Raw genomic sequence first — 26825 nt, 5'->3', positions numbered from 1 at the left:
ACGCTACTGTCCCAGAGAAGTTAAGAGAGGAATATTCATACATATTAACTCATTAAAGAGAGGAATATTCATACATATTAACTCTTTAAAAAGAGGAATATTCATACATGTTAACAGACTTTTAAATGGGTTATCTTACCTCCGGGACGAAGAGGCTGTCTGAGGTCGACGTTCCTGATCCCGGTGGGAAGACGACGAGGCCGGAGGGTCACGTTCTCTCTCCCTGCCCCGAAGTGAACCCGGAGACCGGGAACGCCGGGTGGTGGTGTTGTGTCGACGTTCGCGGGATCGTTCCCTGGATCGAGGTCGGCGAGTAGAGGAGGAAGGGGTGTGGTAGGAGAAGGGGCGAAGAGGAGGAGAAGGAGAGCGAGACCAGGATGAAGAACGGGAGGCGGAGCGTGTTGTCCGACGGCGCTTGGAGGACAACTGGCTGCTTTCATTTCTACTAGGAGCAGGGGAGGAGAGGGGAGAAAGAGGGGGAGGAAAGGAGAGAGAGGGAGGAAAGGAGAGAGAGGGGGAGAGAGAGAGGGGGAGAGAGAGAGAGGGGGAGGAAAGGAGAGAGAGGGGGAGGAAAGGAGAGAGAGGGGGAGGAAAGGAGAGAGAGGGGGGAGAGAGAGGGGAGGAAAGGAGAGAGAGGAAAGGGGAGAGAGGGGGGAGAGAGAGAGAGGAAAGGGGAGAGAGGAGGAGGATGAGAGAAGGAAGAGGTGGTCAGGCTGATGAAGTTATTCTGGTTGGTAACGTAAAGGATGAAAAGAGGAGTGTTTATATACTTCCAACAGACGCTAAGACTCAACTTTCTAAACCATTCAGTCAGCAGTGACCTAAATCGAAGGGACATTTAATGACCTTCTATTATAGAGCACAGTACAGGTAGGGGACTCACCTTGACACAGCGACAGTTTCCACGTTCCAGTCAGGATACCTGGAAGGAGGAAATGGAGGAAATGGATCAGGTGACTGGCACAAGCTACAACGTGAGGTCATCAGTGGACGTAGATTTCAATTCCTATTTCCGCGATTTTCCTCGCATCCAAATCCGCTCATTATTCTCAACTGTAAGAAAAATAAAGACTTTTTTCCTCCAGTGGGTTTTTTTTGTTTTTGAATTTGACCCCTTTTTCTCCCTAATTCCGTGGTATCCAATTGTTTAGTAGCTACTATCTTGTCTCATCGCTACAACTTCCGTACGGGCTCAGGAGAGACGAAGGTTGAAAGTCATGCGTCCTCCGATACACAACCCAACCAAGCAGCACTGCTTCTTAACACAGCGCCATCCAACCCGGAAGCCAGCCGCACCAATGTGTAGGAGGAAACACTATGCACCTGGCAACCTTGATTAGCGCGCACTGCGCCCGGCCCGCCACAGGAGTCGCTGGTCGCTGGTGCACGATGAGACAAGGATATCCCTACCGGCCAAACCCTCCCTAACCCGGACGATGCTAGGCCAATTGTGCGTCGCCCCACGGACCTGGAGCCTGGGCGCGAACCCAGAGTCTCTGGTGGCACAGTTGGCGCTGCAGTACAGCGCCCTTAACCACTGCGCCACCCGGGAGGCCCTCCAGTGGGTTTTTTGAGGAGGAGATGAGGGGGGAGGCTGAGAAAAGAGAGAGAGGGAGAAGTGATATATTATAAAAAGAGAGAAGAAGACTCACGATTTCCTGAGCAGACGGCAATTCTCAACGTGGAGACCGGTGTTTTGATGCTCGATCCAGTTCTGTTGATCAAAACAGCAAACAGAGACAATCAGTCTGCGTCTTCATCCTCCTCCTCCTCACCTCTCAACATCACCAATAACCCCCCAAACTCCTCTAAATCAAGCACTTTCAATAAAAAAAAAAATTTTCAACAGAGTCCAATTTCCTTCTGCTTTCATAGCAGGAGTTGATTTATACAATGTTGGGAAAAAAATAACATGGGAAAAGTAGGCTCTCTGTTCGACCAAGAAAAAGATTAACAGCATGACAAAAGTTTGATGCTGGAAAAAAAAATGTCAGCATCTGGAATCTTCCGGGGTTCTTCTCTGGAACGGATCCTCTCAGCAGTCTCTCAGCAGCCATCTTCTTCCCAAAAAACACTCTACTTCCCAAAGTGACGAAATCAATTGTATATTTAAAGAAAATTAAATGCAGTAAGTAGTGTGTTGTGTCACTGGTTTAAACACAAGGGTATAATACAATGATATCAGGGTTTGAGTAAAAAAATAATAATTTGGTGGCGTAAATAGTCCATTAATTCACAACATCTAGAGATGGAGCCTAAACTTTCTTGTACAGCACTGTGACATCAGCTGATTTATGAAGGGCTTTATAAATACATTTGATTGATTGGTTGTTCTCTGGCAGCTTCTCATCTTGTCGTTGGTTGTAATCGTCTTCGTCCTCCTCAAGACAAATCCCGGTCATCGAATCTCACAAATAAAACTGCATTTTATAACAGAATGTTTTTTTTTTTTTTTTTTTTTTTTTTTTTACAAACAAATGACAATATTTCAAGGTTTAAAAAAATAATAATTTTTTTTTTTTAAATTAAATCTCATGACATTACACAATTTTCAATAACGACAATAAACAATGTTGAATTCAGTCCAGTCTTCATATTCCGAGGAGAAAATATTTTTTTATACTAAAAAAAATAAGCTTTTCTCTTTTATTTAATGATTTCCATCCATTTTAGAACGTCTCAACTCACCGTGAAATACATGAGACAATATGGCATCCATTTTAGATAATCGCACAGCTAGACTGAAGTGTTTGAATAAACAAAAATGGATTCAACAAGAAGCAAAGTCTTGAGTTACAACATGAGGTTCAACAATATATATATTTCTTTTAAAAAGGCACACAATCAGTCTGGAGAGGTTCAGAACTGGGTTCAAATACTATTTGAGATTTCAAATACTTTATATGTACTTGATTGAACCCTTGAAACTGAAACAGCTGGAGCCGTTTCTGGAGGGCTAAAACACCTGGTCTATTATCCGGGACTGAAACAGACATGGGATACCAGGTAGAAACATAAACATAAAAATAGTATTTTGGCCTTCCAAGTAAAGAAAAATCAACCAGTGCTCAAAGTATAACAATCTCAAACAGTATTTAGAATCCAGGTCAAGACGGGAATGGCAAAAAAAACTCACCTTTAGCTGGGCACATTCTATGTTACAGAGAGAACAGGTATGAGGAAAGAATCTGGGAGAAGCTGCGGAGTAATCGCTCATCATGGTCGGGGTCGGTAACCTCTTCGTCATCATCATCATCGGGGGAGGTAGGTTCATCTGCTGGTGCATGGAAGGCATCGGACCAATCCGGGGCGGAGGAAAAGTCACCGGGACATGACCAGGAGGTGGGATTGACGGGTTCATGATGGGGAATATGGAAGGCCAAATGGGGGGTGTCGTGGGAGGAGGAACCCCGACCGGGACACCTCCAACCCTGAGTCCTGGAATTCCGACCCCAGCTCCACCACCACCACCAAGAACCACCAGGCCGGACCGGGGCTGAGCGTGGCCCCGAGCGTTGCTTTGATTCTGGGACGCCAGGAGTCGGCTGAGTCCTTGGTCTCCGCTGCGGACAGGGATGTTCATGGGCTTGGATGTTGCTTTAGAGGATGAGCCGTGGGTTTTGAGGGTCTGCTGGGGTTGGCTGGAAGGCGGAGGAAGGCCGATGCGAGAGCCTGCGTCTGTCATGGGGATGGGGCTCTGGACCGCAGGGCTGTGGATGTGCTGCTGTTGGGTACGCTGCTTGGAAAGGTCGGAGGTCATGGAATGGCCAGCGTACCCGCTCAGCGAGTCTCTGACCATGTCATATTTTGGCTTCTCTTTCGGGAGCGGATTGCGCGAGCTGTAATTATCGGGATGGCTATTATCGCCATCATCATAACTGTCGTATTTAGTAGCACGAGAATGTTCGTAATCGATCACTTTGCTCTGTCCTCCACCACCGTGGTCGGACCCTGGGCCAGGTCCACCGCCTGCCTTGGGCCGAGGGTCCACATCCATAGTTCTATTGGCCTTACGGATGCGGATGTCTCTGAGGATGAAGGGCAGGTTGTCTGGGGTCAGTTGATCGTCTGGGTAGTGGCTGAGGAGCTCCAGGTCTTCGTTGGACAACCCGAAACTCGCCAGGATGCTGCTGGCGGACTCAGACGTGTACCGGGCTGGACGAGAGGCTGCGGACGAGGCGCTCACGGGGGCCTCGGAACCTCTGGAGGTGGACCCCAGCACTCCCGCACCTCCAAACCCAGAGGTTTGGCTTTGGTACTGAGGAAGGGTGGAGGAGAAGAGTTTGGAGGAAGCAGACTGGGTCAGGAAGCCAGACCAGGGGTCCATGGAACTTTGCTGGTCGCTGGAGGTCCGGCCAGGGGTGTAACCGCCCAGCCCTCCGCCAGACGAGAGCTCGTCCATGGGGTCACGACTTAGGCGAAGGTCTTGGGCGTCCAGTGAGACCTGCTGGTTCTTATTCTGCTGCATCAACTGGCTGAGCAGCCTCACCTCCTCTCTGGCCCCGCGGATGTGGTGGTCTATGGAGGTCTCCATCTCCGGGGTCATCCCGGTCGATCTCTGCCCCGGGTCATACCCCATCTGCTGGGCCACCATCGAGGACATCATGCCTCCCTGGCCGGAGGAACCACCACCACCACCACCAGACCCCAGACCAAGGCGGGAGGCCCCCAGAGGGTCCCTTCCGGCCTGGGATTGTGTGAGTCCGTACTGCCCCATCTGGGCGGCAGATCTCTGGGCCTGTGAAGAGTACTGATCCCCTAAGGGGTTATATAGGGGACGGGACATGTTATTGACGGTAGTTGCTGCTGTGAGGAGGTTGATGGGGGCGAGAAGAGGTGAGTGTAGGGTGGTGGGGGGGGGGGTGGCGGCAGAAGTGGTGGTTGCAGCGGTAACGAGCTGGGCCAGCTGCAGGGAGGCGTGGCCTAAGAGGAGCTGCAGGGGCGGGATCCCAACTCCCAGCCCTCCAATCGGATTCAGCGGGCTGGAAAGGGGAGCAGCGCAACGATCCAATAGCAACGCAAAGCTGAAAGAGTTGGAGAGGAGAAACACACAGGAGGGTTACTGGTTGGTCTTCTCTCTGGCTCGCCCTGGGAGACGTCTATGGACAGTAGTAATCAGACTGGAAAGCAGACTGGATTTCTGCGATTCCACACTGAAACACTTTTCACATCAGTTGTGTCAAACTGTTCTAGAACAGCTTCTAGAACATCATCAGGGTTCTGTTGGTTAGGTCAGAGCAGAAGAAGACAGTTCCTGCATCTTCACTGGAGGAAAGAAAAACAGCAAGCAAACAGGGAACAGACAGGAGGGGGAGAAGTAGTCATCGTGAAAAACATACAACATTATTTTACAAACTCCATGCACTGCTTTAGTGAAATTTGTAAGATTGCAAGCAGCTTTTTTTTTTTAAACTAAAGGTTTACAGTCATACTTTTAAGATAATAGACTGCCAAGGGAAATAGTTTATTCAGTAATGAAACGGGGCTTACTAGTTTCGCTAAAGATCAGACTTAGTAGGGTTAAGTGGAAGCTATTGATTATCGAATGAAGACGGAATCAAAATGTGAAAGGTTACGTGCATAAATCAATAAACGGTGTCAGGGTTCGTTGTAACGGCTCTTCCCAAGACAACGATCTGAAAGTCGTATAACCAAACAGAACACTGCACTTGAGAGTCAACTAAACCAATTCATGTCACTAACCCACACTAATACACTTTCCGATAATATTGAACAGCGTGTTAATATTCAAAGTGGTTAACGTCATGGTGCAAAGCGTTGAGACATGAAAGCTGAACTTCAAAACCTGCTTCATAAAAACCAGTTTTGAGAGAAGGGAACCCATCCCCACCACCCGCAGAGAAAGATAGTGGGTAAAATGGGTGCAAGGAGAACCCGTAACCGAGCCTGAATTTGAAGCAGTTTACTTCTGTGATTGGCTTCATATATATATAATCATGTTCATGTATCTTTGCATCAGGATATTCTACACCGATAGGAAGGCTGTAGAGTTTTCACATGTGATTAAACACAGAGAGATCAACTGATAGAAGAGTTGACCACGTGCCCCAAACTACTGCATTTGACAAAACCAAAAACAAGTCCAATACTGGCATAACAATGTAAAAAAAAAAAGGTCAACCTAAGATGTTTTTAGCAGTTACACAATAATGTCAATACATTATTCTATAACGTTGCAGTGATCACGAGTGGAACAAGGCCTATAAGACCTGATGGAAAACCTAAATATTTCAGCAGCCAACATTTTATTATTATTATCATCATCATCATCATCATCATCATCAATGAACCCAACAACTTCTATAACAGCAACGTATTAAAATGGTGGGAAATACACTGTCAAACTTCCAATGAAACGCAGTCTCTTAAATAGATCTCTTAAATAGCCGCCTTTTAATAGCTGGGAAAGAGCAAACATTTCAAACACCTGGTCTAAATGGATTGTCTGTGAGGTTACCACGGGGACGGGGACTAACGCCATGTTACCACGGGGACTAACGCCATGTTACCACGGGGACTAACGCCATGTTACCACGGGGACTAACGCCATGTTACCATAACGCCATGTTACCACGGGGACTAACGCCATGTTACCACGGGGACTAACGCCATGTTACCACGGGGACGGGGACTAACGCCATGTTACCACGGGGACGGGGACTAATGCCATGTTACCGCGGGGACGGGGAATAACGCCATGTTACCACGGGGACAAACATTGAATTGTCTACTAAATATAAAAAGGCAAAAAAAAAAACAAACGTGGAGCTAAAAGATGTGTCATTTGATAAATGTTCTTAGGGGAAAAAACAGTGTTTGGACTTGGTCGTCCTGGCGACAGATTTTTTTTTACATTTTATTTTTATTTAACTAGGCAAGTCAGTTAAGAACAAATTCTTATTTTCAATTACGGTCTTGGAAGACAGGTTTTCCCTTCAGGGCAGCTCGACAGATTTGAACTTGCAACCTTTCAGTTACTAGTCCAACGCTCTAACCACTAGGCTACCCTGCCGCCCAGGTTGCAGTATCCGGGTAAAGACTCGGCCAGCATGCGCCGCCTGGCCCGGAAACCTCACGTTGAATTTCATTTCAATTCTCGGGAACAAATGAGCATTTGGTTCAGGAAAGCTTCCTCATGCGACTTCTACGCGGCAGAATGTTGGAACTTGCTTCACCGGTTGTCCACGCGGTTGATCAGCGTTTATTTGTTGTTGCAGGTAGGAATGTCAAGTTTTCAAGACGATGATACAGGAAATCCATAATTGCATCAACCTTTTCAAAGTGCTGGTTAGTGGGTTCATATTTCTATCACCCGACAGCACAGACAACCGGTAAAGTACATTTCATTCTGATTTATGGCTTGTAGAGGTCGTGTGAGGTAACTTTGCTGATACAAAACGCTCATTTATGCCCGATGGGAATTCAATGCAATTCAACGTTGGGGGTTGTGTCAGACTAGCCTGAGCAGTGTCCTTGTTTGACCTAAACAGCATCTGCCCGTTCATTGGTCATGTGCACACCACAAGGTGCAAGGAGCTAACCACCGAACGGCTGATTAGCTTGTGTTACAACTCACAACTTAGAGAGGATATCAATACAAATAATTAGAAAACTCTGACATATGTAAACTATTAGCTAGCTAACAGAAATGTAGTGGCTAGTCCCACACTTTACAGGCTGCAAACTATTAGGCTGCAAACTATTAGCTAACAGAAATGTAGTGGCTAGTCCCACACTTTACAGGCTGCAAACTATTAGCTAGCTAACAGAAATGTAGTGGCTAGTCCCACACTTTACAGGCTGCAAACTATTAGCTAGCTAACAGAAATGTAGTGGCTAGTCCCACACTTTACAGGCTGCAAACTAACAGAAATTAGCTAGCTAGCAAACTTGCTAGTCCCAGCAGGCTGCAAACTATTAGCTAGCTAACAGAAATGTAGTAGCAAACAATCAAACTGTGCAGCTACAAAACAATCATGTGCACACAGCCAGTCTAACAGAAATGTAGTGGTTAGTCCCACAAACTATTACAGCCATCCAAAAGGAGGTTTTGTATTGCATGTTAAAAAAATCATACAGATTGCACAGAAAACAGGAAGATTGTTTTTGGTTAGGCTGTGATAAGGGTGATCACTGGGATCCCGAGAGGTGCAGCTGTCTAAGGCACAGCGTCTCAGTGCTAGAGGAGTCACTACAGACCCTGGTTCGAATCCTGGGCTGTAATCACAACCTTGTTGTGATTGGGAGTCCCATAAAGTTATAGCATAGCCTGATATCCCACTGCCTTTCGTTTCAAATGGAAACATATTAGTCATTGTGGGCAGAACAAGCTAGAGATCCTATTGGCTCATTCCAGCTCATTCCCCGTTAGGGAACGCCTACTCTGAGGTGCAATAACTCAAATCACCTTAATTAAACACTCAAACATTTAAACCTTTGACAAAAGGTTTTTTTTTTTTTTTTTTTTTTTTTTTTAAACGTCTACAAATCGTAGTCTGTTCGTAACAGAAAACTGTGTTGAGATGAAATGTTTCATCGATGCCAAAATGTGCAGAATATCGGCGCAAATCCACCTGGTTCCTTCTTCTCCCACTGCGGGGTCACTGGGCTTCCTCTCACTACCATATTTGGTAAGAGTGAAAAAACGCCAAGCGGATGCTTCACATTTATACAACTTCACATTACATCCGGTGAAATATCTGTCTCATTCTTCTATCTGTGGAGAAACATCTCGCTTCACCTCTTTCTCTGAGTTACACCATGAGCAGGGGCTGTGTTTTGGGGGGAGGGGTGCTGCACACAACATATATATATCTGTTTCTAGGCTACAATGTCCTACGGAATGTCCCGTATTTGGGCAGTTTAAATGTGGTCACCCTAAGACGTGATAGATCACAGCTGCCTTTCGCGTCTTCGACTTTCCGAAAAACATCAGCCCTCCATTTTGTATTTCCTGTATCGTGTTGCATTAAGCGCCGCATGCGACAGAGGACACAAACCCGAGTTTCTACTTCCAGCCAGCGGTATTGTCCGTTTTAAATCACACATATGAACAACAACTCATCTCTTATGTCTTTTGAAATAGGGTTTTTGTTACATACCTTCTGTTATTTTCGGTTATTTTCTATGGAGAAATCTCGTACTTGTCTTTCTCTCCAGGCGGCTCCACGGACGCTCAAGGATTTGCGCATGCGCATTCGACTATCTCACCCGAACAACGTCATAGACCTAACCCAATGAAAACAGAGTACTTGATTGGATAATGTGTTTTAATAAATTGGGTCTTCAATTTTTACTGAAATGTAATTATATTCCTGAAAGATGACCTGCTAAATTAGCTAGGTTTCACCAACAAGCTTTAATGGCCTGGAAAATATGTTTCCTGCACAATTTTTCCCCACATAAAGCTCTTCTGTGGAATAATTCAGGCATACCTGAAAGGAATCAGTCATTGTTCTTCACCAGCTGGCATGAGAGGAATATTGACTTTGTTCTTGATGTTTTTGACAAGGGTAATATTCTCACATATGAACAATTTATAAAACATTGAAAGAGTTTCCAACACCTTTCAGAGAGTTTATTTCTGTGATCAAAGCGGTCTAACTACACTAATGAAAACTCACCTTAATTTTGGGATCAAAAAGTTTATCCAGAACTCAGATTGGAAAGCATGGGCTTACTTGAGAGATCTTGTTGTAATAAATATATAACACAAATTCTTCATTCACAAAACCAACTTACACCGAGAGGAAAGTTTTTCTGGAACACGCTTATTCCTGACGTTGTCTGGAAAAATGCCTCGTTAAGGCCTTACAAATACTGTATACCAAACAAAGTTAAGGAAGTGTACTTTAACATTTTACATAAGATATATCCATGTAATTCTATGATGTTCAAATTTGTGGCTATTGATGATATCTGCGTTTTCTGTGAAGAAGAAGGTGAGAATCTGACTCACTTGTTCTTTGAATGTAAATTTGTGTCTGAATTTTGGGAAAACCTTGCAAAGTACTTATTTACCATTATGAACACTGCCTATGTTTTTGACATGAAAGATATAATATGTTACTATTGCAATGATAACAAGACCATTGAAATTATTGTTAATTTGTTTATTCTTGTTGCCAAATATTACATACACCAACAAAAATTCCATATCCACTCTATACCAAAATTACATATTTTTCTAATTGAATTGAATTATCTTATTAAAACACTAACCCTAGTGAATAACAACAGGAATAACATCTTCCTAAATCATTATAATAAGATCTTTTCAGAGTGAATATAAATGCACTAAAATTGTTTATTTTTTGTATTATTTTATTGATATTTTTTGAACGTTTGAGTATTTTCTTGTTAATACCTGTGTTTTGTTTTGTTAGACATGTTTGATGTAGCAATGTAAGTTGATTTTGTATTATGAATAAAACATTTTTTTTAACAAAAAAAAACAGAGTAGTTGCTTGAACTTTCTCTCCAAGCGGCTCCACTGACGCTCAAGGATTTGCGCATTCGACTATCTCATCCGAACAACGTCATAGACCCACTGAAGACAGAGGAGTTGATTGGAGGAACTTGTAGGAACTATTCTTCGCCAGATGAGGGAACCCTAGTGCTACATCAACACCACATTCACAGAATAATTTACCAAGTTTATCATTTATTTATTTATTGAATCTTTATTTAGTTTATTTAAACTAGGCAAGTCAGTTAAGAACTTAAACAGCTATGGGAAAAGTCATATGCAAGGTGCACAGCACCACAGGTGGGTGAATGTATATTTATATATTTATATGAGTTTCATTCCAAAACGCTATACATTTTGGTAAATTAGCTATTGTTTAATTTAAAAAACGTATGATTGGTGTGTTTTTGTTCTAGTTGTTAAATTATATGTGTTATAATCTATCACTACATGGGTTTAATTTCAGAGACAAATAATCAGGTTTTGTTGCAAAACGCTAAATATCCACCTCACTCTGAGGAAAAAAGAGGAAGTAGCATTTTTTGAGAAACTCAAATGTCAAATGATTAAATAATGTATTTCTGATTTACAGATTAATTCGGAAAGTATTCAGACCCCTTGACTTTCCCCACCTTTTATTAGGTTACAGCCTTATTCTAAATTTAAGATGTTTATTTATTTATTATCAATCTACACACAATGCCCCATCATTTTTATTTCACCTTTATTTAACCAGGTATAGTATTCAGACCCCATGACTTTCCCCACCTTTTATTAGGTTACAGCCTTATTCTAAATTTAAGATTTTTATTTATTTATTATCAATCTACACACAATGCCCCATCATTTTTATTTCACCTTTATTTAACCAGGTATAGTATTCAGACCCCATGACTTTTCCCACATTTTATTAGGTTACAGCCTTATTCTAAATTTAAGATTTTTTTTTTATTATCAATCTACACACAATGCCCCATCATTTTTATTATTTTTTTATTTCACCTTTATTTAACCAGGTAGGCCAGTTGAGAACAAGTTGTCATTTACAACTGCGACCTGGCCAAGATAAAGCAAAGCAGTGCGACACAAATAATAACAAATGACAACGCAAAAGCAGGGCAAGACATTGTTGCTAATTTATAAATGAATAAAAACTGAAATATCACATTTACATAAGTATTCAAACCCTTCACTCAGTACTTAAGCACCTTCACCAGCGATTACAGCCTCAAGTCTTCTTGGTTATGACGTTACAAGCTTGGCACACTTGTATTTGGGGAGTTTCTCCATTTCTTCTCTGCCGATCCTCTCAAGCCCTGTCTGGTTGGATGGGGAGCGTCGCTGCACAGCTATTTTCAGGTCTCTCTAGAGATGTTAGATCAGGTTCAAGTCCGGGTCTGGCTGGGCCACTCAAGGACATTCAGAGACTTGCCCTGAAGCCACTCCTGCATCCCGTAGGGATGGTGCCAGGTTCCTCCAGACGTGACACTTGGCATTTAGGCCAAAGAGTTCAATCTCAGTTTCATCAGACCAGAGAATCTTATTTCTCATGGTCTGAGAGTCCTTAGGGGCCTTTTGTCAAACTCCAAGAGGGCTGTCATGTGCCTTTTGCTGAGGAGTGGCTTCCGTCTGGCCACTCTACCACAAAGGCCTGATTGGTGGAGTGCTGCAGAGATGGTTGTCCTTCTGGAAGGTTCTCCCACCTCGACAGAAGAACTCTGGCAAAGGGACCATCAGGTTCTTGGTCACCTCCCTGACCAAAGCCCTTTTCCAGATTGCTCAGAACGGCTGGGCGGCCATCTCTAGGAAAAGTCTTGGTGGTTCCTAACTTCTTCCATTTAAGAGTGTTGGAGGCCACTTTGTTCTTGGGAACCTTCAATGCTACAGAAATGTTTTGGTACCCTTCCCAGATCTGTGCCTCGACACAATCGTGTCTCGGATCTTTACAGAAAAATTCCTACAGCAATACGCCATCCCATCTGGCTAAGTGGGACTATCATTTCATTTTCAAAAGGACAGTGACCCAACACACCTCCAGGCTGTGTAAGGGCTATTTTACCAAGAAGGAGCATGATGGAGTGCTGCATCAGATGACCTGGCCTCCACAATCACCGAACCTCAATCCAGTTGAGATGTTTTGGGATGAGTTGGACCACAGAGTGAAGGTAAAGCAGCCAACAAGTGCTCAGCATATGTGGGAACTCCTTCAAGACTGTTAGAAAAGCATTCCAGGTGAAGCTGAAGCTTTATTTTTACTATTTTCTACATTGTATAATAATAGTCAAGACATCAAAACTATGAAACAACACATATGGGGTCATGTAGTAACCAAAAAAGTATTAAACAAATCAAAATGTAATTGAGATTCTTCAAGTAGCCACCCTTTGCCTATTCACACTATTGGCAATCTCTCAACCAGCTTCACCTGGAATGCTTTTCTAAAAGTCTTGAAGGAGTTCCCACATCTGCTGAGCACTTGTTGGCTGCTTTCCCTTCACTCTGCGGTCCAACTCATCCCAATGGATAGGTGGGGCATTATTAGCGTCCCACCTGGCCAACATTCGGTGAAATTGCAGAGCGCAAAATTCAAATTAAATTATTAGAAATATTTAACTTTCATCAAATCCCAAGTGCAATACACCAAATTAAAGCTTAACTTCTTGTTAATCCAGCCACCGTGTCAGATTTCAAAAAGGCTTTACAGCGAAAGCAAACCATGTGATTATCTGAGGACAGCACAACACCATACAAACACATGAAAATCATATTTCAACCAAGCAGGCGCGACACAAAAAGTCAGAAATAACGATATAATTCATGCCTCACCTTTGAAGATCTTCTTCTGTTGGCACTCATATGTCCCAGAAACATCACAAATGGTTGTTTTTGTTCGATAAACTCCTTTTTTATATCCCCAAAATGTTGATTTATTTGAATTTAAAAGTGGAGCGAGTTCCAGGTCGCGCGCATCAAACAAAAGAGTCCACTTGGCTTGATTCTCATTCTGAATAGCCGTACTTCTTCATTTCTCAAAGGTAAAACATCAACCAATTTCTAAAGACTGTTGACATCTAGTGGAAGGCATAGGAACTGCAAGCATGTGCCTCATAAATCTAGTTCCCCATAGAAACCCAATAGAAAACACAGTCAACTCAACAACAAAAAATCCTGGATGGTTTGTCCTCTGGGTTTCGCTTGCCAAATACGTTCTGTTATACTCACAGACATTATTTTAACAGTTTTAGAAACTTTAGAGTGTTTTCTATCCGAATCTACCAATTATATGCATATCCTAGCTTCTAGGCCTGAGTAGCAGGCAGTTTACTTTGGGCATGCTTTTCATCTGGATGCAAAAATACCGCACCCTATCCCAAAGAGGTTTTAACCTCTACAGGATCAGTGTCCCCCCATGGGATGGTTGAGCTAACGTAGGCTAATGTGATTAGCATGAGGTTGTAAGTAACAAGAACAATTCCCAGGACATAGACATGTCTTATTTGGGCAGAAAGATTAAATTCTTGTTAATCTAACTGCACTGTCCAATTTACAGTAGCTATTACAGTGAAATAATACCATGCTGTTGGTTGAGGAGAGTGCACAATTTTGAACTTCGAAATGTGTTAATTGATCCAATTAGGCAGTCTTTTATTTAACTCGGCAAGTCAGTTAAGAACAAATTATTTTTTACAATGACAGCATAGGAACAGTGGGTTAACTGCCGTGTTTGAGGCAGAATGACAGATTTTTACCTTGTCAGCTCAGGGATTTGATCTATAAACATTTTGGTTAGTGGCCCAACACTTTAACCACTAGGCTACCTGCCAACCAAGCATTTTGAACAGAATGGTTCATTGGATCAGTCTGAAACTTTGCACATACACTGCTGCCCTCTTGTGGACACCATTGAAATTACAACCAGAGTGATGGCTATATTGGCCATATACCACAAACCCCTCTGGCCTCAGCTCTTATATTAGCCATACACCACACCCCCTCTCACCTCAGCCCTTATATTGGCCATAAACCACACCCCCTCTCACCTCAGCCCTTATATTGGCCATACACCACACCCCCTCTCACCTCAGCCCTTATATTGGCCATACACCACACCCCCCCTCTGGCCTCAGCCCTTATATTGGCCCATACACCACACCCCACCCCCTCTGGCCTCAGCCCTTATATTAGCCATAAACCACACCCCCTCTCACCTCAGCGCCCTTATATTAGCCATAAACCACACCCCCTCTCACCTCAGCCCTTATATTAGCCATAAACCACACCCCCTCTGGTCTCAGCCCTTATATTAGCCATAAACCACACCCCCTCTCACCTCAGCCCTTATATTAGCCATAAACCACACCCCTCTCACCTCAGCTCTTATATTAGCCATTCACCACACCCCCACACCCCTCTCACCTCAGCCCTTATATTAGCCATAAACCACACCCCTCTGGTCTCAGCCCTTATATTAGCCATAAACCACACCCCCTCTCACCTCAGGTCTCAGCCCTTATATTAGCCATTCACCACACCCCCCCTCTGGTCTCAGCCCTTGTATTAGCCATAAACCACACCCCCTCTGGTCTCAGCCCTTATATTAGCCATAAACCACACCCCCTCTGGTCTCAGCCCTTATATTAGCCATAAACCACACCCCCTCTGGTCTCAGCCCTTATATTAGCCATAAACCACACCCCCTCTGGTCTCAGCCCTTATATTAGCCATAAACCACACCCCCTCTGGTCTCAGCCCTTATATTAGCCATAAACCACACACCCCTCTGGTCTCAGCCCTTATATTAGCCATAAACCACACCCCCCTCTGGTCTCAGCCCTTAAATTAGCCATAAACCACACCCCTCTCCCCTCAGCCCTTATATTAGCCATAAACCACACCCCCTCTGGTCTCAGCCCTTATATTAGCCATAAACCACACCCCTTCTGGTCTCAGCCCTTATATTAGCCATAAACCACACCCCCTCTCACCTCAGCCCTTATATTAGCCATAAACCACACCCCCTCTGGTCTCAGCCCTTATATTAGCCATTCACCACAAACCCCCAAGGTGCCGTATTGATATAATAAACTGGTCACCAACGTAATTAGAGCAGTAAGAATAAATGTTTTGTCATACCTGTGATATACGGTCTGATAAATCACAGCTGTCAGCCAATCAGGAGCTTGAACTACCCAGTTTATAAAATATTTTTTTAGAACCATTTATTAACGAGACTTGACTGGTAATTGAAAGACAGGATTTCAACAGCAGTGATTTTATTGACACACCTTGCTGTTTCACCAAGACCCACAGCTAACATCTTTCCCTCACGCAACAATCCTGACATTTACACACAAGGTCTTAAAAACACACACACACACACACACACACACACACACACACACACACACACACACACACACACACACACCTACAGTAAGCAGTATATATACTGAACAAAAATATAAACTAAATATAAAATGTAAAGTGTTGGTCCCATGTTCCATTAGCTAAAATAGAAGATTCCAGAAATGTTCCATACGCACAAAAAGTGTATTTTTTTCATCACAAATGTGTTTACATCCCTCTCAGTGAGCATTTCTCCTAATCCACCCACCTGACAGGTGTGGCCTATCAAGAAGCTAATTAAACAGCATGATCATAGGTGCACCTTGTGCTGGGGGACAATAAATGGCCACTCTAAAATGTTTTGTCACACAACACAATGTCACAGATGTCTCAAGTTTTGAAAGAGCCATCAATTGGGATGCTGACTCCAGGAATGTCCACCAGAGCTGTTGCCAGATAATTTAACGTCCATTTCTCTATTATAAGCCTCCTCCAATGTCGTTTTAGAGAATTTGGCAGTACGTACAACCAGCCTCACAACCGCAGACCACGTGTAACCATGCCAGCCCAGGACCTCCACATCCGGCTTCTTCACTTGAGGGATCATCTGAGACCAGCCACCTGGACAGTTGATAAAACTGAGGAGTATTTCTGTCTGTAATAAAGCCCTTTTGTGGGGAAAAACGAATTCTGATTGGCTGGGCCTGGCTCCCAAGTGGGTGGGCCTGGCTCCCAAGTGGGTGGGCCTGGCTCCCAAGTGGATGGGCCTGGCTCCCAAGTGGGTGGGCCTGGCTCCCAAGTGGCTGGGCCTGGCTCCACAGTGGCTGGGCCTGGCTCCCAAGTGGCTGGGCCTGGCTCCCACAGTGGCTGGGCCTGGCTCCACAGTGGCTGGGCCTGGCTCCCAAGTGGGTGGGCCTGGCTCCACAGTGGGTGGGCATGGCTCCACAGTGGGTGGGCCTGGCTCCCAAGTGGCTGGGCCTGGCTCCCAAGTGGGTGGGCCTGGCTCCCAAGTGGCTGGGCCTGGCTCCCAAGTGGCTGGGCCTGGCTCCTGGCTCAGTGGGTGGGCCTGGCTCCCAAGTGGGTGGGCCTGGCTCCACAGTGGGTGGGCATGGCTCCACAGTGGGTGGGCCTGGCTCCACAGTGGGTGGGCCTGGCTCCCAAATGGGTGGGCCTGGCTCCCAAGTGGGTGGGCCTGGCTCCCAAGTGGGTGGGCCTGGCTCCACAGTGGGTGGGCCTGGCTCCCAAGTGGGTGGGCCTGGCTCCCAAGTGGCTGGGCCTGGCTCCCAAGTGGCTGGGCCTGGCTCCACAGTGGGTGGGCCTGGCTCCCAAGTGGGTGGGCCTGGCTCCACAGTGGGTGGGCCTGGCTCCACAGTGGGTGGGCCTGGCTCCCACAGTGGGTGGGCCTGGCTCCCAAGTGGGTGGGCCTGGCTCCCAAGTGGCTGGGCCTGGCTCCACAGTGGGTGGGCCTGGCTCCCAAGTGGCTGGGCCTGGCTCCACAGTGGGTGGGCCTGGCTCCACAGTGGGTGGGCCTGGCTCCACAGTGGGTGGGCCTGGCTCCCAAGTGGGTGGGCCTATGCTCTCCCAGGCCCAGACATGGCTGTGCCCCTGCTCAGTCACGTGAAATCCCCTGATTAGAGCCTAATTTATTTATTTCAATTGACTGATTTCCATGTATGAACTATAACTCAGTAAAGTCTTTTAAAATGGTTTTATGTTTGCGTTTATATTTTTGTACAGTATAAATAGAAAGAAAAAAAAATCCAGCAGACTACTACAACAAAAATGAACAGACAAACTAAAGACAAATCAACGAGGCTTGAATAAATCATAAGGGTTATTCTACATTTAAAATATAAAATAAATATACCGTTTTCGTAAAAAAGGCTAATTTTCTTTGATATACAGTATATTTATATTTAAAAGAAAAAAAAGATACCAATCTGTTGCTTCACTTCATGACCGGTTGTCTGTAAAAAATGATTAACCTAAAGTAAAACTCCTTCTTTCAGTTGAGAGCCAGTCAGTAGACGCCAGTCAGTAGAGAGCTAGTCAGTAGAGGCCAGTCAGTAGAGGCTAGTCAGTAGAGAGCTAGTCAGTAGAGGCTAGTCAGTAGAGAGCTAGTCAGTAGAGGCCAGTCAGTAGAGAGCTAGTCAGTAGAGAGCTAGTCAGTAGAGGCTAGTCAGTAGAGAGCTAGTCAGTAGAGAGCTAGTCAGTAGAGAGCTAGTCAGTAGAGGCCAGTCAGTAGAGAGCTAGTCAGTAGAGGCTAGTCAGTAGAGAGCTAGTCAGTAGAGAGCTAGTCAGTAGAGGCTAGTCAGTAGAGAGCTAGTCAGTAGAGAGCTAGTCAGTAGAGGCCAGTCAGTAGAGAGCTAGTCAGTAGAGAGCTAGTCAGTAGAGGCTAGTCAGTAGAGGCCAGTCAGTAGAGAGCTAGTCAGTAGAGAGCTAGTCAGTAGAGAGCTAGTCAGTAGAGGCCAGTCAGTAGAGAGCTAGTCAGTAGAGAGCTAGTCAGTAGAGGCTAGTCAGTAGAGAGCTAGTCAGTAGAGAGCTAGTCAGTAGAGAGCTAGTCAGTAGAGGCCAGTCAGTAGAGAGCTAGTCAGTAGAGAGCTAGTCAGTAGAGAGCTAGTCAGTAGAGAGCTAGTCAGTAGAGGCTGTCAGTAGAGGCCAGTCAGTAGAGAGCTAGTCAGTAGAGAGCTAGTCAGTAGAGGCCAGTCAGTAGAGAGCTAGTCAGTAGAGAGCTAGCCAGTAGAGGCTAGTCAGTAGAGAGCTAGTCAGTAGAGAGCTAGTCAGTAGAGAGCTAGTCAGTAGAGGCCAGTCAGTAGAGAGCTAGTCAGTTGAGAGCTAGTCAGTAGAGACTAGTCAGTAGAGAGCTAGTCAGTAGAGAGCTAGTCAGTAGAGAGCTAGTCAGTAGAGGCCAGTCAGTAGAGAGCTAGTCAGTAGAGAGCTAGTCAGTAGAGGCCAGTCAGTAGAGAGCTAGTCAGTAGAGAGCTAGTCAGTAGAGAGCTAGTCAGTAGAGAGCTAGTCAGTAGAGGCCAGTCAGTAGAGGCTAGTCAGTAGAGAGCTAGTCAGTAGAGAGCTAGTCAGTAGAGGCTAGTCAGTAGAGGCTAGTCAGTAGAGGCCAGTCAGTAGAGAGCTAGTCAGTAGAGAGCTAGTCAGTAGAGGCCAGTCAGTAGAGAGCTAGTCAGTAGAGGCTAGTCAGTAGAGGCCAGTCAGTAGAGGCTAGTCAGTAGAGAGCTAGTCAGTAGAGAGCTAGTCAGTAGAGAGCTAGTCAGTAGAGAGCTAGTCAGTAGAGGCCAGTCAGTAGAGAGCTAGTCAGTAGAGAGCTAGTCAGTAGAGGCCAGTCAGTAGAGAGCTAGTCAGTAGAGAGCTAGTCAGTAGAGGCCAGTCAGTAGAGAGCTAGTCAGTAGAGGCTAGTCAGTAGAGGCCAGTCAGTAGAGAGCTAGTCAGTAGAGAGCTAGTCAGTAGAGGCTAGTCAGTAGAGGCTAGTCAGTAGAGAGCTAGTCAGTAGAGAGCTAGTCAGTAGAGGCTAGTCAGTAGAGGCTAGTCAGTAGAGAGCTAGTCAGTAGAGAGCTAGTCAGTAGAGGCTAGTCAGTTGAGAGCTAGTCAGTAGAGGCCAGTCAGTAGAGAGCTAGTCAGTAGAGAGCTAGTCAGTAGAGAGCTAGTCAGTAGAGAGCTAGTCAGTAGAGAGCTAGTCAGTAGAGGCTAGTCAGTAGAGGCCAGTCAGTAGAGAGCTAGTCAGTAGAGAGCTAGTCAGTAGAGGCCAGTCAGTAGAGAGCTAGTCAGTAGAGAGCTAGTCAGTAGAGAGCTAGTCAGTAGAGAGCTAGTCAGTAGAGGCCAGTCAGTAGAGAGCTAGTCAGTAGAGAGCTAGTCAGTAGAGGCTAGTCAGTAGAGGCTAGTCAGTAGAGAGCTAGTCAGTAGAGAGCTAGTCAGTAGAGGCTAGTCAGTAGAGAGCTAGTCAGTAGAGAGCTAGTCAGTAGAGAGCTAGTCAGTAGAGAGCTAGTCAGTAGAGAGCTAGTCAGTAGAGGCCAGTCAGTAGAGAGCTAGTCAGTAGAGAGCTAGTCAGTAGAGGCTAGTCAGTAGAGGCTAGTCAGTAGAGAGCTAGTCAGTAGAGAGCTAGTCAGTAGAGGCTAGTCAGTTGAGAGCTAGTCAGTAGAGGCCAGTCAGTAGAGAGCTAGTCAGTAGAGAGCTAGTCAGTAGAGGCTAGTCAGTAGAGAGCTAGTCAGTAGAGGCTAGTCAGTAGAGAGCTAGTCAGTAGAGGCTAGTCAGTAGAGAGCTAGTCAGTAGAGGCTAGTCAGTAGAGGCTAGTCAGTAGAGAGCTAGTCAGTAGAGAGCTAGTCAGTAGAGGCTAGTCAGTAGAGGCTAGTCAGTAGAGAGCTAGTCAGTAGAGGCTAGTCAGTAGAGGCTAGTCAGTAGAGAGCTAGTCAGTAGAGGCCAGTCAGTAGAGAGCTAGTCAGTAGAGGCCAGTCAGTAGAGAGCTAGTCAGTAGAGAGCTAGTCAGTAGAGGCCAGTCAGTAGAGAGCTAGTCAGTAGAGGCTAGTCAGTAGAGGCTAGTCAGTAGAGAGCTAGTCAGTAGAGAGCTAGTCAGTAGAGAGCTAGTCAGTAGAGGCTAGTCAGTAGAGAGCTTGCCGATAGAGGCCTTGTAATGTTCCTCCCCATTAGAATACAATATTATTATTATTATTTGTATCAAAAAAATCTTTTGAACACGTGTAACCAAAGCATGAGGCAAAAACACATGTAAAAGCAACAAGAATGTGTCTGAGAACAGCACACACACACACACACACACACACACACACAGAAACACACACACACACACACACACACACACACACACACACACACAGACAACACACACACACACACACACACACACACACAGAAACACACACACACACAGACAACACACACACACACACACACACACACACACACACACACACACACAGAAAACAACACACACACAGACAACACACACACACGAGACCATAGATTCAGTAGTATTGTCAATAAAACCATTCAGAACTACCAAGAGTAAAGGGTTCTGGGCGGGGGGGGACTCCAAATCAAATCATCACTGGGGGGGACGACTCCAAATCAAATAGTCACTGGGGTGACTCCAAATCAAATAATCACTGGGGGACTCCAAATCAAATAATCACTGGGGGCGACTCCAAATCAAATAATCACTGGGGGCGACTCCAAATCAAATAGTCACTGGGGGCGACTCCAAATCAAATAATCACTGGGGGGCGACTCCAAATCAAACAAATAATCACTGGGGGGACTCCTAATCAAATAATCACTGGGGGGACTCCAAATCAAATAATCACTGGGGGCGACTCCAAATCAAATAATCACTGGGGGCGACTCCAAATCAAATAATCACTGGGGGCGACTCCAAATCAAATAATCACTGGGGGGCGACTCCAAATCAAATAATCACTGGGGGCGACTCCAAATCAAATAATCACTGGGGGCGACTCCAAATCAAATAATCAAATCAAATAATCACTGGGGGACGACTCCAAATCAAATAATCACTGGGGGAAAATTAGAAGGAAAGTGGAAAGAGACAGAGATGCATATGTCTCCTTTATGCCCCGATCAGTCATCCCAGTCCCCTGGTTCTAGGACTGCGTCCCAAAACAGCACCCTGTTCCCTATTAGGTGACCTACTTTTGACCAAGGGAGTAGTGTGCTATGTAGGGAATAGTGTGCCATTTGGGGAATTGGCCCAGGGCTCCATTCCTCCAGGGTCTCACAGCTCTGTGTTCTTCCCAGGCAGAGCCACCTTTTTCTGAATGTCTTCATCCGACGAGACCCCATCTCTCTCCTTCTCAGCTGATACGGCCTTTCCCTTCCCCTTCTTCTTCTTCTTCTTCACCTTCTCCTTCTTCTTCTTCTTCATCGTCTTCTCTCCTTCCTGCCTGCCGCCCTCACTCCCTCCTCCTCCTCCTCCTCCTCCTCCTCCTCCCAGGTCTTTGCTCTTCGTTCCCTTCTTCTTCTTCTTCTTCTTCTTGTCCTCGGCGATGGTTGCCGCATCTCCCTTCTTCTTAGAGTACTCCTCTTTCAGACAGGCTGAGGAAGAGGGGGAGAGGAAGAGGATGGGAGGCAGAGAACAAGAGTAATTAAACCAGCATTCTAATAACTTAGACATTTAAAACGATCAAATAAGTTACAATGTGTGTGTGTGTGTGTTATCTGTGAGTGTGTGTGTGTGTGTGTGAGTGTGTGTGTTATTTGTGAGTGTGTGAGTGTGTTATCTGTGAGTGTGTGAGTTATCTGTGAGTGTGTGTGTGTGTGTGTGTGTGTTATCTGTGTGTGTGTGTGTTATTTGTGAGTGTGTGTGTGTTATCTGTGAGTGTGTGAGTTATCTGTGAGTGTGTGTGTGTTATCTGTGAGGTGTGTGTTATCTGTGACTGTGTGTTATCTGTGAGTGTGTGTGTGTGTGTGTGTGTGTGTGTGTGTGTGTGACTGTGTGTGTGTTATCTGTGTGTGTGTGTATCTGTGAGTGTGTGTGTGTTATCTGTGAGTGTGTGTGTGTGTTATCTGTGTGTGTGTTATCATGTGTTTTGTGTGTGTGAGTGTGTGTGAGTGTGTGTGTGTGTGTGTGTGTGTGTTATCTGTGAGTGTGTGTGTGTCTGTGACTGTGTTATCTGTGAGTGTGTGTGTGTTATCTGTGAGTGTGTGTGTGTGTTATCTGTGAGTGTGAGTGTGTGTTATCTGTGTGAGTGTGTGTTATCTGTGTGAGTGTGTGTTATCTGTGTGAGTGTGTGTTATCTGTGTGAGTGTGTGTTATCTGTGTGAGTGTGTGTATTACCGGCATCTTGTCCCTTCAGAACGTGTTTCTCACAGAGGTACGTGGTGAGGTCTTCCTCCTGACTACCTTTGTACCAGTCCTCTATAACCTCCTCGTACTTCTCTACCATAACATCACACTGAGACAGAGACACACACACACACACACACACACACACACACACACACTTCTCTACCATAACATCACACTGAGACAGAGACACACACACACACACACACACACACACAACATTTGAAAAGAAACAGAAGACAGTTGATATGTTTGGGAATAGCGTTTCTAATAAATTGATTAGTTTTAATTGGTCAATTGATCCTCACCTGTTTCTTGAGGTCAGCGACCTCTGCAGAGGTTTCGTTCCAAAGTTCATAGGGGATATCCATGACGACCTTGACCCCTTTATGGACCAGCCCATGGAGGGTAGAGAAGGTCTCTGACATACCCTGAGGAGAGAGATGGAGACAGAGGGGGAGAGAGATGGAGACAGAGGGGGAGAGAGATGGAGATGGAGGGGAGAGAGGGAGAGAGGGGAGAGAGATGGAGATGGAGGGGGAGAGAGGGAGAGAGATGGAGACAGGGGGGAGAGATGGAGATGGAGGGAGAGAGGGAGAGAGAGATGGAGACAGGGGGAGAGAGGGAGAGAGAGGGGAGAGAGGGGGAGAGAGGGGAGAGAGGGGGAGAGATGGAGATGGAGGGGGAGAGAGGGGGAGAGAGGGAGAGAGAGAGAGAGATGGAGATGGAGGGGGAGAGGAGGGGGAGAGAGAGAGAGAGATGGAGATGGAGGGGGAGAGAGGGAGAGAGATGGAGACAGAGGGGGAGAGAGGGAGATGGAGGGGGAGAGAGGGGGAGAGAGAGGGGGAGAGAGGGAGAGATGGAGGGGGAGAGAGGGGGAGAGAGGGAGACGGAGGGGGAGAGGAGAGGAGAGAGAGATGGAGACAGAGATGGGAGAGAGATGGAGATGTAGGGGGAGGAGAGGGAGAGAGAGGGGAGAGGGAGAGAAGAGAGAAAGGGGGAGAGAAGGTTAGGGGAGAGAGAGTCTTTAGAGAGAACCTCTGAGAGAGAGACCTTGGGGGAGAGATGGAGATGGAGGGGGAGAGATGGAGATGGAGAGATGGAGATGGAGGGGAGAGAGATGGAGATGGAGAGATGGAGATGGAGGGGGAGATGGAGATGGAGGGGGAGAGATGGAGGGGGAGAGAGAGGGGGAGAGAGAGAGAAGAGGGAGGCAGAAAGAGTGGGATGATCTGTGTTAACAACTATTGATCCTTGTCTTTACTCAGAGAACCTCTGACACACACTGACCTTGGCAAAGCGGTTGCTGCCCTCTCTCTCCTTGTGTAGGTTGTAGCCAGAGAGCCTCTGACACACATTCTCCACAACCTCAATGAAACGGATGTCTCTACAGAGAGAGAGAGAGAGAGAGAGAGGGGTAGAGAGAGAGAGACAGAGAGAGAGAGAGAGAGAGAGAGAGAGAGAGAGAGAGAGAGAGAGAGAGAGAGAGAGAGGCAGAGAGAGAGAGAGAGAGAGAGCAGAGAGAGAGAGAGAGGCAGAGAGAGAGGCAGAGAGAGAGAGAGAGGCAGAGAGAGAGGCAGAGAGAGAGAGAGAGAGGCGCAGAGAGAGAGAGAGAGCAGAAAGAGAGAGAGAGGCGCAGAGAGAGAGAGAGAGGCAGAGAGAGAGAGGCAGAGAGAGAGAGAGAGAGAGAGAGGCAGAAAGGCAGAGAGAGAGAGCGCAGAGAGAGAGAGAGAGAGGCAGAGAGAGGCGCAGAGAGAGGCAGAGAGAGAGAGAGAGGCAGAGAGAGAGAGAGGCGCAGAGAGAGAGAGAGAGGCAGAGAGAGGCAGAGTCAGAGGCAGAGAGAGAGATAAAGGAAAGGAGGAGGCAAAGAAAAAGAGTGAGGGAGAAAGAGAGTTGGAGTTACAGAGTAAGATTGACAGATGGAGGAAGGGAGAGAGATAAAAGCCGTCTTGTTTGAGAGAAAAAAGATACTCCGTTTAATTTAGTAATTTAGCCATTTTTTTCCTAGTGTTCACAAGTCATGACATAATGACAGAACTTCCTATTTATAAAGCCTAGGCCGCCTCCCACAGGAAGGGACCCAGACCAAGTTCCTGTCCCCTGCTACCATAGCAACCCTGTTATCTCCACAGTAACGGCACAGAGAGGAAATAGACACCGCTCGCTCAAGTCAAGCGCTTATACAGTGAAAAGCCTCAAAAGCTTGTGAACATATAGGATGTAGGCAGAAGTTAGGCCCTAGATCTAGGATCAGGTTAACCTCGCCAGACCCCTGCCCTTTATCATTATGTGGGGAAGACAAAGTGGCCAACTCCATTCTACTCCGACAGACGCACTGCATAAATTGTATCCTATTTCCAAATAGAGTGCACTACTTTTTGAACAGAAACCCTATAGGGAATAGGGCACCATTTGGAACACAGCACTACATTCAGCAACAGAACATTCTGTGACATCTGTAAATGTTAAACGTCACTTACGACTTGACATATTTGATTGGCGGAGCTCCCTTGTTGCCGTCAAGGAAACGGTAGTTTCTCTCGATCACTTCCTTGGTTTTGCCCGTTTCGTCGAAGGCAGACTTCATCTCAATACTGACGAACTTACACACTGAGAGAGAGAGAGAGAGAGAGAGAGAGAGAGAGAGAGAGAAGAGAGAGAGAGAGATAGAGGAAGAGAGAGAGAGAGAGAGAGACAGATGGACAGAGATACAGAGAGAGAGACAGAGAGAGAGAGAGAGAGGAAGAAGAGAGAGAAAGAGAGAGAGAGGAGAGAGACAGAGAGAGGAGAGAGAGAGACAGATGGACAGAGAGAGAGGAAGAGAGAGAAAGAGAGAGAGAGGAAGAGAGGAAGAGAGAGAGAGAGGAGAGAGACAGATGGACAGAGATACAGAGAGAGAGACAGAGAGAGAGAGAGAAAGAGGAAGAGAGAGAAAGAGAGAGAGAGGAGAGAGACAGAGAGAGGAGAGAGAGAGAGAGACAGATGGACAGAGAGACAGAGAATATAGACTTAATGACATTTGAAATGTCTCTATTCCTTTGGAACTTTTGTGAGTGTCATTTCTACTGTTCATTTTTTTTTTAATGGTTTATTTCACTTTTGTATATTATCTACTTCACTTGCTTTGGCAATGTTAACATAGGTTTCCCATGCCAATAAAGCCCCTTGAATTAAATTGAAAGAGAGAGGAAATATAAATGGTTCTATTTACTGTAGTATCAGGTGTCTAAAAAGAGGAAGTAGTAAACAGTAAGGTTTCACTTCTGCATCACACTGCTACGTTATAACGGGCAAAGACTCAACGGCTACTACAATCAGCTTTTGATGGGTAACAAATGACGACTCGTTCTGGTTAATCGAATGAATTAAAATGAATTAAATAAGCTCATAGCTCGTTTAAAAATAGTTCACAAATGGAAGGAATGAATAGCGTTGTTTCTGTCCTTCTCGGGAAAAGGCTATCAGGCTATTGTATGCCTACATTTCTAATATAATACAACTAGTTTTAGACAATAAAATACAAGGTTTCTATTTTGGGTTTCCAAATGGGGGTGAATGAATAGCGTTGTTTTTGCTCTTCCTACCTTCACATTTATTAGGCAGATGAACCCACTCGTCATCTCCCTCTTTCTTCTGTGCTCCCTCGACCAAGGCGCTCAGCAAAAACACCGTTAGACAAGTCAACAAAACCATTCTCACTAAATGTTGTTGTTTTCTAGTAAATAAAGAGGTCTACTGTTATCTAGACCGTCAGATTCGCTTATTTACATCTCGTTCTCGACCTACGGCTTACTGCTGTGAAGAAGGCAAGAATAACTAAGTACTTCTGGGTCACGGACTTTTGGAATCCTTCAGAATAAGAGTCCTGTTCTGTATACTTTGTAAATGAATTATTAAGCTGAAAATGATGGAAAATGTGCACAATTATCAATATATTTTATAATAGTTATCATACAAAGAATAATTTAAAGTATTTCTATGAGATATTATTAGATTTTTTTTTTTAAATCATATTTTTAAATAGTCATTGTAATGCTATTAGCGCGCACCACCGCTAACTAGCTAGCCATTTCACATTTGCCACATATGTATGTACACCTATCGTTTATTGCAGAGTCGGTCCATTAGTACATTGACTTCAATACAAAACCTAGGAGGCTCATG

General features: G+C 45.4%; 2 protein-coding genes across 2 annotated transcripts in view; both read right to left on the bottom strand.

Moving 5' to 3' along the window:
* Positions 1 to 9233, bottom strand: part of LOC112240053 (zinc finger protein 638) — a 40962-nt gene extending 31729 nt beyond the window's left edge. The window contains exons 1-5 of the mRNA XM_042329314.1: positions 9123 to 9233; positions 3137 to 5024; positions 1653 to 1714; positions 884 to 922; positions 140 to 442 (exon numbers count right to left, since the gene is read on the bottom strand). Of these exons, the coding sequence (XP_042185248.1) occupies positions 140 to 442; positions 884 to 922; positions 1653 to 1714; positions 3137 to 4786 (2054 nt within the window). The 5' untranslated portion in view covers positions 4787 to 5024; positions 9123 to 9233. The remainder of the gene's footprint in view (positions 1 to 139; positions 443 to 883; positions 923 to 1652; positions 1715 to 3136; positions 5025 to 9122) is intronic.
* A 12113-nt stretch (positions 9234 to 21346) lies between these two features.
* Positions 21347 to 26486, bottom strand: cnpy3 (canopy FGF signaling regulator 3). Its single transcript, XM_042328088.1, has 6 exons — positions 26246 to 26486; positions 25142 to 25271; positions 23952 to 24048; positions 22970 to 23092; positions 22653 to 22770; positions 21347 to 21910 (listed from the first exon to the last, which is right to left on the bottom strand). The coding sequence occupies exons 1-6, from the start codon at positions 26352 to 26354 to the stop codon at positions 21591 to 21593; spliced, it is 897 nt and encodes a 298-aa protein (XP_042184022.1). The 5' UTR covers positions 26355 to 26486; the 3' UTR covers positions 21347 to 21590.
* Between the last annotated feature and the right edge of the window lie 339 nt (positions 26487 to 26825).

This window comes from Oncorhynchus tshawytscha, linkage group LG10 (assembly GCF_018296145.1).
Source record: "Oncorhynchus tshawytscha isolate Ot180627B linkage group LG10, Otsh_v2.0, whole genome shotgun sequence".
In the NCBI taxonomy this organism is placed as follows: Eukaryota; Metazoa; Chordata; class Actinopteri; order Salmoniformes; family Salmonidae; genus Oncorhynchus; species Oncorhynchus tshawytscha.
This window is presented reverse-complemented; position numbering and strand designations above follow the sequence as displayed.

Coding starts and splice junctions, on each gene's coding strand:
- cnpy3 (XM_042328088.1), bottom strand. CDS start 26,354: ATGGTTTTGTTGACTTGTCTAACGGTGTTTTTGCTGAGCGCCTTGGTC. Junction 25,272..26,245: donor TCTGCCTAATAAATGTGAAG/GTAGGAAGAGCA, acceptor TCTCTCTCTCAG/TGTGTAAGTTCGTCAGTATT. Junction 22,771..22,969: donor TCGCTGACCTCAAGAAACAG/GTGAGGATCAAT, acceptor TCTCTGTCTCAG/TGTGATGTTATGGTAGAGAA.